The sequence below is a fragment of the Ambystoma mexicanum genome, chromosome 4p (genome assembly GCF_040938575.1).
Source record: "Ambystoma mexicanum isolate Mex_15411 chromosome 4p, UKY_AmexF1_1, whole genome shotgun sequence".
Lineage (NCBI taxonomy): Eukaryota > Metazoa > Chordata > Amphibia > Caudata > Ambystomatidae > Ambystoma > Ambystoma mexicanum.
In genome coordinates, this window is record NC_090927.1 from 136,896,850 (window position 1) to 136,910,473 (window position 13,624).

The 13,624-nt window shown below is 46.6% G+C and overlaps 2 protein-coding genes across 3 annotated transcripts in view; one reads left to right on the forward strand and one right to left on the reverse strand.

Moving 5' to 3' along the window:
• The window catches only part of HADHA (hydroxyacyl-CoA dehydrogenase trifunctional multienzyme complex subunit alpha), a 541,230-nt gene that overhangs the window by 330,068 nt on the left and 197,538 nt on the right, over positions 1 to 13,624 (reverse strand). For both annotated transcript variants that reach the window (XM_069605578.1, XM_069605577.1), the window contains exon 10: positions 13,216 to 13,272. In XM_069605578.1, coding sequence (XP_069461679.1) covers positions 13,216 to 13,272 — 57 coding nt within the window. The remainder of the gene's footprint in view (positions 1 to 13,215; positions 13,273 to 13,624) is intronic.
• HADHB (hydroxyacyl-CoA dehydrogenase trifunctional multienzyme complex subunit beta) overlaps positions 1 to 13,624 on the forward strand; it is a 679,110-nt gene that overhangs the window by 88,926 nt on the left and 576,560 nt on the right. The window lies entirely within an intron of this gene.

A 13,624-nucleotide genomic window follows, 5' to 3' on the forward strand; every position in this document is an offset into this window, starting at 1 on the left:
TGTATTTTCTCAGGATCGTCGGAGTGATGGTTCCGGACTCCGGATGGAGGTAGGTAAAGTTCAATTATTCACCTTTCTCTCCTTTCCTTCCTTTTCAGGTGTTGCAGGCGGGCGTGGCTGGAGCCAGGATGCAGGAGCAGACACGGTGAGCGTCCAGCTGCTAGATGCAGAACAACGCGAAGCGTGAGCTGCTGTCTGGGCGTGGTTTAAATAGCCCCCAAAGTAGTTCCAGGTAAGTATTCTTCCTCAGCCACGCCAGAGTGGTAAAATAGTCCCATAGGTAAAATAGTCCCTTTCAGACCTCAAGGAGGTCGGGATCCGGCAGCATGGTCTGCATCAAGTAAGTCCATCCAAGCACTCCCATAATGAGCCTGGCGCCTATGGTGCCAGGACTGATGCCTTCTATGAGCCTGGCGCCAAAGGCGCCAGGACAAATCCAAAGAACCCCTATAAGGGGTTGCTGGGTCCCTCCCTGGGGACACGATGTCTGCTTTCGGGGACGCTGGGCCTGAACTGGCTTCCCGGTAGTAGGCATCATGACACTTGTCCACTTAGAGGAACTGAAGGGCCTTCGGGTGGAAAAACGTAGTCTTCCGCCCTTTGACGCAGGCATTTGTCACTCAGGGTGTTGGAAAGACTCTTGACTGTCCTCGTAGTTATTGCGAGAAAAGGGGCACCATGGCGTATCTATAGATTTGTCCACGGCCTGCCCCATGTTTTTCGACGGAATAGCTATAAGCCCAACCGCCAAAGTAATTCTTCCGATACTGTGGTCGATTTTTGCTTAATAAGCGCGAGATAGTGGTTCCGAAGGTCTACCGGTAGATTTACCACCTACCGCAGCGTTAGAGGGCCTAGCTGTAGGTTTGTCGCCTTGAGGCCTAGTCATAGTTTTTGGGCCTACCGGGCCTTTCGGGACCATCAAAATTCCGTGCTTAGATATGTAAACTTGATTTAGGGGTAGCCCCCTTGTTTGTTTTGGGATGCCCAGTCAAACGCCTGCTGCGGATGCGGGGAAGGCTTTGGATCTGAAAGATTCGAGGAATCTGCCGAAATTTGACAACCCTGCTGGCATCTTCACCTTTTCGACGTGCCCGTCGAAATAGGGGTAGGGGTTGTGTGTTTAGTGTAATGTCTTTGTATGCCCCTGTCGCCGGGAGTTGTCCCTGAAGCGAGACCATAGTCAGGTCTTGAAGGGTCGGGTATGGACGTGGCTGACCTAGAAGTGTCCGCCTCGAGCTCAATTACTTCCGCAATGGATGTTTGGTCATCAGAGGTGCCCCCGTCACTTTCGGCGGGAGTGGCGGTTGGGGAAGAGGGTTCCGCCCGCGACATACTGTAAGCGGCCCACCGCTTTACACAGCGCTCCTTAAGGGTCTCAGGCCGAAAGAGTTTACAAGCCACATACCACTTCTCGTCGTGATCTAAGGGAGACAGGAGTTGCATGTCCTCTGCTCGTCCTTCCATGGGTAGATGACCCTACACTTAGGGCAGAACCTAAAAGGAGTGCTTTCCATAGCAAAAGGGAAAGATGACCAGACCTAAAGTGTAAAGAGGGGTAAAGAGGAAAGCTAACGGAAATATGGATACCCCGACCCCACTCTCCCTACTGTAAAGGCGGCCAGAGGGCCCAGCCACATGGATGCTTCAGCCGCCGGATCTTAGGTGCCGAAATCCACCGCCGTAGACAAGTCCCCCGCAGTCTTAGTCGAAGTTGTTCTTGCCATTGAAAAGACTTAAGGGGGAATAACCGACAAGTCGGTTTAGGATAAACAATGTCTCTTATGTAAGAGCTCCACTATATCTGGGCGGGAAAAAAAAATCTGAGGGACCTCGGCCTGTGAGGGATTTTGGGCACACTACACGTCACGATAGGGATAGTGTTAGACACACCTATGCAGACATCCCGTTTCTGTCCCCGAAAGTAAAGATGCAATACTCCGGGGTTACCACTGGATGTCGGACCATATGCAAAGCATGTGATTCTAAGCAGATTAACAAGCATCAGAAGGTAGGGTACGCCGCCGGCCACCTGCCTGCCTCGAGGTGGCCGTGGCCGCCGGAACCACAACACTCTCGGCAGTGGGGTGAGTGAATAAATAGCTGGAGTTGCTAATGGAAGGGCGGTACTTTTTTGTCAAAGATTTATTAACAGCCGGAAGAGATTCCGGTGACTGCCAAGCAGCTGCCACCCTTTTCTGCAAGGTTAGATGAAACGGTAACACAGGGTCAGAGGCCAGACCTTGATCTGATATGTCCGTTAGATCATCCTGCACAAAATCATCAGGAGGACTGGACCAGCCCAGATACTCCGAGACACTAGCCATAAGCCTCCTGTATGACGACTCAGCATGAGCCCCAGGCTAAGGCCTAAGAAATTTCACTTCCGGAGAAGTGTCCAACCCACTGGCATCATGAAGGGTTTGCCTCAACTCCTCCAACTGACTGTCTCCAGAAAAAATTGGAGCCACATCAAGTTCACCAGGGTCCTCAAAATCAGACCTTTCTTCCTCTTCATATATGTTGTCCAGAGGGAGCTCAAACCCTAGCCTGGGGACAGAAGAGTGCCTTGAGTTGAACACAGGCCTCCCAGACTTCACAGTAGCCTTTCTCGGAGGATCCACCACATCGGAGTACTCCAATGGCAAATTTCGTGCAAAAATCCCCAAAGGCGTCAAGGGCTCCAAAGGCTTTGACGCCAAGAGCGTCGACAACCTAGGCGTCGTGAGCGTCGAAGGCTTTGGCGTCGACACTGGTGCCGATGGCGCCATGGGCTGATAAGACTGCAAAGCGTCGACAACCGAGTCGGATGGACACGCCGACGAATCAGAGTCGACTCCGGCTTCAAGCCCTTAGTAGGTTGCAGAGGTCTTGCTGGGGACGAGGACCTAGAAGCACGTCTCTTGAGACAATCTGAAACCTTGTCTGAATGGGACCTCGAAGGTTCCCGATGCAAGACTCGGACCCAAGGCCGAAGGCATGCGAGCCACGGTACGAGACCGATCCTGGCCGGCTTTGTTCGAAGGCGCGACCAGACCCGTGCCCTGCGATTGAAATATCGCTAACATTTGCTCCTTAAAGGCAGCCCATTCCTCCAGAGTCTAGGTCTTCGTCGGGCATGCCACTTTCCTCGCGGCTCCATCCTTCGAGGAGGAAGGGGAAGGCGACCAGTGACGGCGCTTCTGAGAATGCCGCAACGAAGAAGAATGGCAGGAACAACTCCAGGACCGAGAACCCTGGGCCTCCTCCCGACGCGGAGATTCACTCCTCGAGTCATCGGTGGACACCCCTTTGGATTTCGACTTGGATTTACAGGACTTACAGGCTTAGAGCCCCTAGCTACCTGGAGCTTCCGCTTCCACTCCCGCAAGGCCTTGGCAGTTAGCGACTGGAATTTTGAACAGTCGGTGTTGTGACTCACCCAAGCACCACAAACAAATGCGATGCAGGTCGTTTGATCAACATTTTTGACTTGCAGTACCGGCAGGTCTTGAAGTCAGACTGCGGAGTTGGAGGGGTCGAAGAAAAGACATCTCAACGATGCACACAAGGCACGGCGAGTTTCACGAAGCAACACGTTCGCGGAAAAAACAGAACTTAGGCTACAGGCGCCGTGCATCCCATTTATAACATCGGGTGACGTCACCCTCGACAGAGGCCTTCGAGGGACATCGACCCGATGTCATCGACGCAAGATGCTTACTATTGCCTTGAATAATGCTTAAATGTCTTACTGGGTAAACATGAACACATTTACTTACCTGTGATTCTAACATTGTGTTAAGTTGCCTTAGTAGCTATAATAACCAGATTATAAATCTGTGTATAAGCGTATTTTAGACTATAGGTGTCACAGAGTACTTTGTACTTCACTACAGCCCTCTCCCTCGTAGACAAAGCCTGGCTGCTCGTCCATTGCTACCAAACCATATGGGTATTTCAGGCCAAACCTAGAATTGGAGCCCTATACACCCAAGAGTGAGTCTTCAGTCCTACCATAGGTGGACTTTAGTAAAACTGCCTAACACAGATAAATCGCCTGACTTTGGGATACAAAGAGGTGTCCTGCAGCCATTCCAGCAGAACTGAAGAGGAGCCACGTAGCCTGTAGAGGCTGAGAAGATCGTGGAAGACCGGTGGATGATCCCTGAAGAGGCTTGGCAACCAAACCTGGATGGACTACAGGTGGAGCACTGCCTGGCTAATCAACTGTGAAGAACCTTGTGTTAGGGAGAAGTCTCAGAAATGTGGTAATTCCTCTCTATTTTAGAGACCCATATCAGTTTTGCTTGACTCTAGGACTTTTTAATTTCTAACCTGGAGCGAGTGAGACCTTTCTCACTCATTTTTCTTGAGATTCAAACTATATATATTTTTTTTTTTTTTTAAAAAAAGGAGTCTGACAAACTCCATAGGCATCTTTTTACATTGACACACAGCACCTTTAGTACAAAGACACAGGGAAGTCTTAGATTTCCCAAGGTTTAAATACCTCAGTCATGGATTAACTACTGTTTCCAAGAGCACTAAAGTGAAATTGACTTTACATTAAAACTCTCTAGACCCAGCACACACTATCTTACCATAGGGTGCTGGAGGGGTTACTTAGTAGCCCCTTTGTCTAGCTTCTCATGTAAAAAAATGTTATGTTACCCTTTACATGATTAATGGCTGGTGGCAGTGGTTACTTTTTACTACAGTGTTGTGCCTTTACTGCAGGCTGCGTTCGTTGTAAACCACCCATGAGTGCCATTTTTGTCAAAATGGCGCTGGTCTTTTTTTCACAATTTCTTGTTTTGGTCACTTGAGATTTACTCTGCGCGCCAAACCAGGTTTGGTCCCTTTGTTCATTTTGTCTTTGGCACGCTTCACGAGTGAAACCTGCCTCTGGCACCAGAGTGTCTGGTGGGGGACAGGAAGTGAGGGAGGTGCCCGAAACACCCTCTGCTTAGTCTCCTAGGAGACCTGAATGCACTCTGATGATTGGCTGGCAAGAACAACCACCCTGCTGGGTGATTGACAGCCAGGCTGGAATGAATGGTAGAAACCTGCATAAAAGGCGAGGCTTTTTGGCTGGAAGGCAGAGTAGACCACTAGACGAAGGAATCCGAAGAAGAACTGGAAGAAGAAGGCTGCTGCAACTCCTAGACCGTTGGTTTGCCCGTTGAAGCCCTGCTGCGGTGCTGAAGCTCCAAGTTCACCTCGACAGAGAAGCTCTGCAAAGACAACTTCTCCCCTTGAGTTGGAGGGACCAATCAACTCCACAGTAAGCCACCTGGACATCCATTTCAGAGCTGGTTGAAATTTCCACAGAATGCTGTTCAAAATCGTATAGCCAGGGAGAGGAACACCAGTCTGTGTGCGTTGAATTTAAGTTGGCCAAAAGCTCCAGGAAGATCCTCCCGACTCCGAGGAAGCATGACTGACCGAGCCCGAGCTCCCTCAACAGAGTGCGGGACCCCAGAAACAAGGAAGGTCCATCTCGACAGCCAGGAACCTTGGTGTTGCTATTTGCGGTCATCGCGAGAAGCTGAAATACCGAAATGCCACTTGTTTGAAAGTTTGCCTGTTGCGGAGAGTCACCATCCTGTTATGGTGCAGGAGTCCCCAGAAGTCCTCCCTCTTATCCCCACAAGTGAGGCCCAGGAACAGGATCTGCAGAACAGCACAGGAACAGAGGTCACCAGCTGCATCTTTTCTTTATTCTCAAAAAGGTACCTCTCACTGTAGATTTGCTTGCTCTTCTACTTCACTAGTCTCCCGGCTTGTGGCCCTACATTTGATTCTTCTTTCTTCATCAAAGACTTCTAAAAACATTGTGCAAAGACTACTCACCACCTTCACCAAGTGCTTCAGTTACATTGACTTTTGCCCATTGACATTGGCTTAGCCAGGTTCCCTGAATGACTCATCGCTCCTCTGTTTTGTGTTGCACCTATCCCAGGAAGGAGCAAACCTGTCTGCATTGGGGGGGGGGTTCAAAAGTATTTGCCTGCTTTAAGAAACAGATATCTTGTTTATTTGTTTAACCTTTCTTTTTATAGACGTTCTGCCTACTCTAGATGCAAAAGTTCTATATTAATGTCCACAAGATCCTAGATATTTATGTCACCTCAAGGTGTAGGAATTGTCTGAGTTGTCCCCAATGGGAAGTTACTGAATCTAAGAAACCCAAGAGTGTGGATTTTTGAAGTATATTTCAGTCTTGCTTTTATATTGTTCCTTCTGAAGAAGGCTTGTTTAAATGACTGGTAAATAAAATAATTGTTTTATCAAGAAACTTTGAGTATCAGTGTTTATTTGAATTCTTGTCACTGAATTTCCCTGTAACTACATTACTGCTCACACTGACCCCTCTTGCGATAAGCCTGGCTGCTATGCCACACTACCAACCTGTGTAGTTCAGACTTACACAAAGGCTGGGTCCCTATTGCCAGGAGGCTAAGATTGTTGTAGTACTACCCCAAATCTTTACCCAACACCTAGGCTGTGCTTCAACCTTCTGGACCAGTAGGAACAACTGGTCCCGGCGACGTCTGGTAGCAAAGCAAGCTGGAGCCCTCAGAAAAGTCCCTGGATCACCCAGTGGACTGACCAGCTCCAGAATGGGCTAACCCACAACAGAAGGCCCGTCTCTGTTTTGGCCCAGAACTCCAGGGGTTCTCTGCTTGTGCGATCAGAGGTTCACCTGCAACATCTCAGCTCCCTGCCATCTATGGGTCCTGAGATAGGAGGCTTTCTTCTACCATAGCAAGTGGGATGCCTGGTGTCACTGACCAACAGAGACCGTCCCTGTAACGTGCTTTCCCTTGCTGATCGAGTGCGGCAGTGGTGGATCTTGCATTGGTTGCAGAGACGAGGTTGCACCAAGCTTCAATCCATGACCAGAACTCTTCTGGCACACGCAGCCCCTGGGCACCAGCAACCGGATCCACAGGCATGAAAACTTACCTCAGGCAACCCTCTGACCATCCGCTAAGTCTGAAGAGAAACTGGAGTTTGGGCGGTACCCACACCCGCCTACCTCATATCTCCACTACTGAAACGTTGCCTAACAAACTTTTACACTGGGTTGGCTTTCGCACAACTTGATGCTAAAAAAAAATAAAAAGCTGGGAACTGGTTTATTCACTAGAATACTTACTTTTGGATCCATCTTCACGCCCCCAGGAAACCTCTCCTAATTTCTTCCCTAAATCCTAAACTATTGGAAAACTGAAATTTTAGGCACAAGGCCCCATACAATTTAGGGCTTGAATTCTAAAGCTAGGATTCTAAAGCCTGTGGACAGTTGGTGCCAACCTAATAACATGCCTTCCTTTACAGGTATTGGGGTGTGAAATGGCTTTATTTTGCACCACCTACAGTGCCCATGTATACGTTTATTAGTACCTCGTATTGTGCGATCATATTACTTGCCAATAGTCATTATTCATGTGTTTTCCGAGCCTATAAAAAATGTGTTCTTTGAATAACCAAGTCTAATCCTTGGCGTTTCACTGTGATAATAAACATCTGTCCTCCGAGCTGGAGTTTAGAAATCCATTCTAACAATATCATAACAGCATTTCACTTTAGTTGATGTGTGCAATTGTAATACAAGAAATCCACTAGTAGACACACAGTCTCTCAGTATTGATAATCTTATGAACTTATCAGTTTCCCCATAATAATGAGTTAAAACACAAGGGAAGAAAACCAGAAGGCTCTTCTTCCATCCAAGAAGTCGGCTAAGAGTCCAAACAAGGCAAAAAGGGAGGATGTCCAATAAAAGTCTGAAAGCAGCAAATATATTTATTCTCCTAACAAGTAGTTATATTATTACATTTGTACTGCACCAAAGCCCTAAAGGCATCCAGACACTAGGAAGAACAGAAAGTGAGGAGGATTGGAGATATACACCAGTGACTTATTCTTTGTGCAGGAATAAAGTGGTTTTCAACTGCTTTCAACTGCTTTCTAAAAGCAAAGTAATTTTCCGTTTTGCGCAACTGTGCAGGTAGGGCGTTCCAAGCCCGTTCTCCCCGTACATAAAAGGCACAGCCATATCCACGGGCTTGCTTAACGCAGTGTACTTCCAGCAGGTGGTCATCAGATGATCGCAAGTTTCTTGTGGGTTGATAAATATTTACCCTATCTTTCAAATAGGCTGAAGCGTTTCCAAAGACGCACTTATGGCAGATGGACAACAATTTGAACTGAACCCGTGCTGTGACCGGCAACCAGTGCTGTTTCTTTCGCGCTGCTGATGTTGTTTTAGAGCGCTTCATCTGAAAAATAATCCGAATAGCGGAATTTTGAATCTTTTGTAATCCTTGAATGTCTGTCCTGTTTGCACCTCCCAACAAGGCATTGCAATAATCCATGCAAGGTAGGATTACTGCTCTGACAAGTTTAATACGATTTTCTATCAAAATCAGTGGGGCCTCTTGTCCTAACACCTTAAGATGTTAGTTGGTGCTTTTGGCAGTGGCTGCTCCATGGGCATCACTGTCCAGGCCTTCTTCCAAATAAGTGCCTAAGGTTTTAACCTTATGCACTACCATGATCTGACTGCCATCAATTTCAAAGCTGGAATACACATGATCTAGGCTATCTCTGGCTTACCGGGGACCGAACAACATAAGTTCGGTGTGGTTGCATTCGAGCAGAGCCAGTTTGTTGACATCCAACACTTAATGGTCTGGTACAACGAGTCCAGCATCAGTTGGTCCTTCTTGTGGTCACCGTTGATCTCCAAGATAAGTTGGAAATCAGCGTAATCGCAAAAGAATAGATCAAGTGACTCCAGATCTTTACACAGTGGGAGGATATAGATGTTAAACAGGGGGGAAAGACAGGCCCCCTGTGGCACACCACAAGTGATGGTTTTCACTTCAGACTCATTGTCGCCCCAGTGATCTTGCGAGTGGCGACCCTCAAGAAAAGACCTAAGCCAGTCTATTGCCTCCATGGAGAGGCCACCTACGGTGGCCATCCGATCCAAGAGGATACTATGGTCTAGCAAGTCAAAGGCTGCCGATAAATAAAACATCAGCAGCCCTGACTTGCTATGTTCCAGCTTGGAGAACATGCGAGTCTGAAGGTCAAGCAATGTGCTTTCTGTGCCATGAAAGCTCCGAAAGCCAGACTGTTTCCTATGCAGGATGCCTGCTCCCAGAACGTAAGACTGAAGCTGTACAGTAACAAACTTGCAAATTAGCATAAGAAAGAATAGGGTGTTTGTGATGGGCCAAAGGTTTACTGCATCATTAGTTTCTAGACAACTTTTTTTTAACAGTGGAGTAACCGCAACATGTTAGGCAGAGTCCTGTGCAGTTCCCTTGGGGATGGGGAACACTGCAAAAAATGTAAGTCTACAGGAGTAAGCAGTAAACCCAATTGGTAGCAGTCTGCACCACCCAGATTTACCTGGTAGCTGTGGCTGAGCAGTCAGACCTCTCTCAAGAAGAGTAGGGCAGTATATAGAGTATACACAATAGGGCTAAAAACACAATAGAGCAAACAAACACTGACCAGAGCTTTGTATAAAAAGTATATAATTATTTATTTAAAACAAGGCAGTATACTAGCACTCTAAATCAAAAGCAAGTTAAAACACAGTCAGGTAAAGTGTACACACCTCCCTTGATAACTACCAGACAAGTCAGAGTTACAACACCACGATATGTTAAGCAGATGTGAGCGCATAACCTGATGGCACTCCAATAGTTCAGTTAAAAAGGCAGAGCAAAGAAATAAAACAGGTCCCAACACTTTTATGGAGTTCTCAGCAAGGGAATAAAGGCCAGGCCCACTTTAAAGCGAGCAAAGCGAAATGTGCCCAGGATCACACGGTTTAAAATGCACGAAAAGTCTTGGCAGAATGTTCAAAAGAGGTTTGGGTGATTCAAGAAGGTAAAGTTAGATGGTCTGGGGCCAGCCCAGATGGCAAGCCAAGGATTTAAGGGTCACCTTGGGCAAACCGAAGAAAGGGAGGCCAGGCAGGACACAGTACCTTAAACAGAGGAGGCTCCAGCGGTGGCAGTTGTTCCTGGCAGTGGTTGCAGTTTGTTGTTTCGACCAGGGGAAGAGAGGATCTCGTCGAGGTGGAAAGCCGCAGAGTTCATCAATAAAAGGTGCGTTCCTTTTATTCGCGGTCAAAGTGGTGAAGCTTGGCTATCCGGCCGCCGGGGTGCTTGGCACGGGCGATTCGACCAAGAGACGTCTTTGGAAGGCAAAAAGGGCAAACTGGTTGGTCCCACCAGCTCAGAGGAAGAAGACTCGTCCAGCAGAAGATCTTCTCTTGTCGTCGGGAAAGTGGTGAGGTAGTTGCAGCAGGGCTTCACCGGTGGTGTTGTTGCATATGGCTCAGCTTCTTCCCTCTTCGGATTCTTAGGTCCTGTGCCAGCTTCTGAAGTTCCAGCCCCAAAGGCCCTGCTTTTATGCAGATAAACCCCCATTCAACAGCCTAGCTGTCAATCACACATGCTAAGTGGTGAGCCGGGCGGCTCACCACTGGGCCAATCAGAGTAGAGTGCGACTTGGGTTGCCAAGGCAACGCAGTCCAGGGTGCCAATTCCCCCCTCCACCCTTCCTGTGGAACCCAGAGTGGCATCATTTGGAGGGCTTCTGTGGAGAAGCCCACCAAAAAGTGGAACAAAGGGCTCGACCTTGGTCAGAGTTACAGGGACGGACACAAACGCCATTTTAGAAAAGAGTTCTGGCAAAAAGATCCAACCGTTGATTTAATATTAAATAAATAAACCGGCGGTATCTTTAACATTGCACCAAAAAGTGGTGCGTTTAAAATCCATGGGAAAATTCCATAGGGAATATTATGGTGGAATATTTTGCGTGGTAACCACTGCCACTAGCCAGAAACTCGACAAGGGGGGACTGGACAGTGCCCCCTTGAAAAAAGACCCAATATAATTAACGCCTTGCAGAACTTCCACAATATGATTGATTGTTACTGGTTCTGTTCACAATTTATGACTAGTAAAGTCAATGGTGACTTTACATGCCCTGGGAGACAGTAGTCAGTCCCAGGGTATGGAGTCTATGTTTGGGGGTCACTATGACACCCCTGTGTTACTGCACGGAGGGTGCTGTGTAACACAAAAAAGAGGATACCCTATGGAGCAGAAAGAAAACCCCATAGCCCATGAGCACACAAAATGTCAAAGACATACCTCAAATCATGCCTAAGAGTGGGAGGAAAAGAGTCTCTCTTAGCAGGAGAAAAAAAACAAACCCCAAAAATCCAGCAAAGCTGCTGGGGGACTCACTAGGTTTGGGAAATTAGCTTTATAAAAGAATTCTCCCTAACAACACACTTAATGGACTGTGGGATAACATGTTTGGAACGGGGAGCTGACATACCTATAGAGGAATGGGACAAAAAAGGTCCCTGTGTTCTAAAATATACTTGGTTGGGAGCAGCTCTCCAGGACAGTTTGTAGGATGCATGGTTTTGAGAATGTCATGCATCTCTGCCATAGAGTCCTTGAACTTGAACACTATGTGGATCCGGCTGGGTTGCAGTATCTAGTTCCAGACATGAGGGACCCTCTTGGGAACTAACAAGATCCTTCTATTCCATAATCCGAGTACAGTTGGGTATAGTAAACGAGAGGGGAGCAGGCTTTGTCATGGACTCCTCCATGATCTTTTTTTGGGCCTTTAGCAATTTGTCGGCAAAGGCTTTCTGCACTCTATTACAGTCATCCCTTGTTGGTTTAATAGAGGGACTAGTGGCAACAGGTTTTTTCCCAGGACCCAACAAGTTGAGAGCGCTCCTTCGTTTGATCCCTGGCGAGATTAATTTTATCATTGTAGAAGCTTCTTTCACCTTCTAGAATCTTAGCCTTATAATCTCTATCTTTAAATTTCCAAGCTCTCAGATTTTTCAGGGAATTATCTCTTTGCCATACATGCTTTGCCTGTCTTGTTAGCTTCAAGTTCTGCTGGGACTGAGGAGAACCATTTCTGGTGGTTTGGCGAGTCTAACGGTTTTGGCTTTAATTGGGGCAAACTGATCTAACATACCTGCGATTTCTTCATTATAGATGTTAATAAGGGTCTCAGGACCAGAGTCATTAGTTTTGGTCATCAGACCCTTCATACATTCAGCCAGAACAGGAGTGATAGCCTTCAAATTTCTGGCTTCTATTTTAGGTGAGGGTTCATGCACTCTATGCGGTTGGCCATGAAGTTTCATCTGACAAGAAACAAAAGAAAGATCGGACCAAATACAAGGGGTGGTAATACCACTCAATCAGAATGTTTCCGCTGCCAACCTAGTCAAGGGTATGACCATTAGTGTGCGTTGTTGCTGAATTATGAATCATAATGTGATGGCTTTTTAGAATTTTTTTAATTCAAATGCTTTTTTTTATCTTTAAGGTGATTTTTGCAGAGATTAAAATCTCCCAATATCACCAATGCTGAATTGACTGTCAACAAGGGCTCAACAATGCTAACAAAGCCTTTGTTAAAATTTGGGGATTCCCCCGGTGGCCGATAAAGCAAAACCAAGTTAATACTGTTATTAAAGTTAGGAATCAATTTAACATGGATAATGTTGCAGCCTTCGCACTCAATCTTAGCCTCGTAGAGGCCAAGCAGTTTTACATACAATGGCCACATCCTCCTAGTATGAGCAATTGTGTGCAGGCCCTAAATGAAACAGAGTTTGGTCCTCCACTACAATCAGGAAAAAGTAGAGAAGAAACCTAAACTATTATTGCCGAGCTTAATGGACCAATAGGCCTTTTACACAAATGTGTAGCCCTAGAATGGTTTGCATTGATGCATATGAGAACACCACTATTTAACACGAGTCTCAACAACCTTTTTTGTCAAAATTAAATAAGAAAGATTTGTACTCTGGCCAGCCTGTAGCAGCAAATACTGTATTGCAATTGTACTGAAGGTGGGCATATGTGCATTCATCTATCTTGAACTATTTTGCAAACTTATTTATGAACATTATTTGCAGCTCAAGATTCAACAAAATGTACTATATAACTGACCACAGACCATAATCAGCACCACTCCGTCAGAGAAGAAAATCTTGGTCTCTGGAAAGAACATTTAACATAGCTTAAGAGCATATTAATTGAAATGCAACAGACACATACATTGATGACTACATAATGGACAAGCAAGTAAAGCCTCTGATGATACCCAGGTGAGTGAGCGTTACAAATCACAAATACATATGGCCCATACCTGTCTCTCTGCAAGATAACCAGCCTCTGATCCATGTTCGAGTCCAGTCTTTACAACCTACCGAAATAGAGGGAAACAATGAACACATTTACTAGGTCTGAATTAGATAGTAGGAAAACAATATGCAACATGTCAAACATAAAATAGTGTAGCAGTCTTTTAGAATGTTATTTAACAAACACCAGACCTAAACATATTGAAAGGAGCGCCTCTACTCTAGCCCCCCCCCCTACCACTCCACACCCCAAACTCCTTTTCGTCCGTTTGTCAGGACAACCCTTCAGTCATTGCTCTGATGGCTAGTTTAAGCCTGACCAGAATGCAGAAATGGAGGCATCATTAGCCGTCACTCTGCTGTTCTCCTCGATGAAGGCAGACAATCCTATGCAGTGAAGGACACAGGCCATGA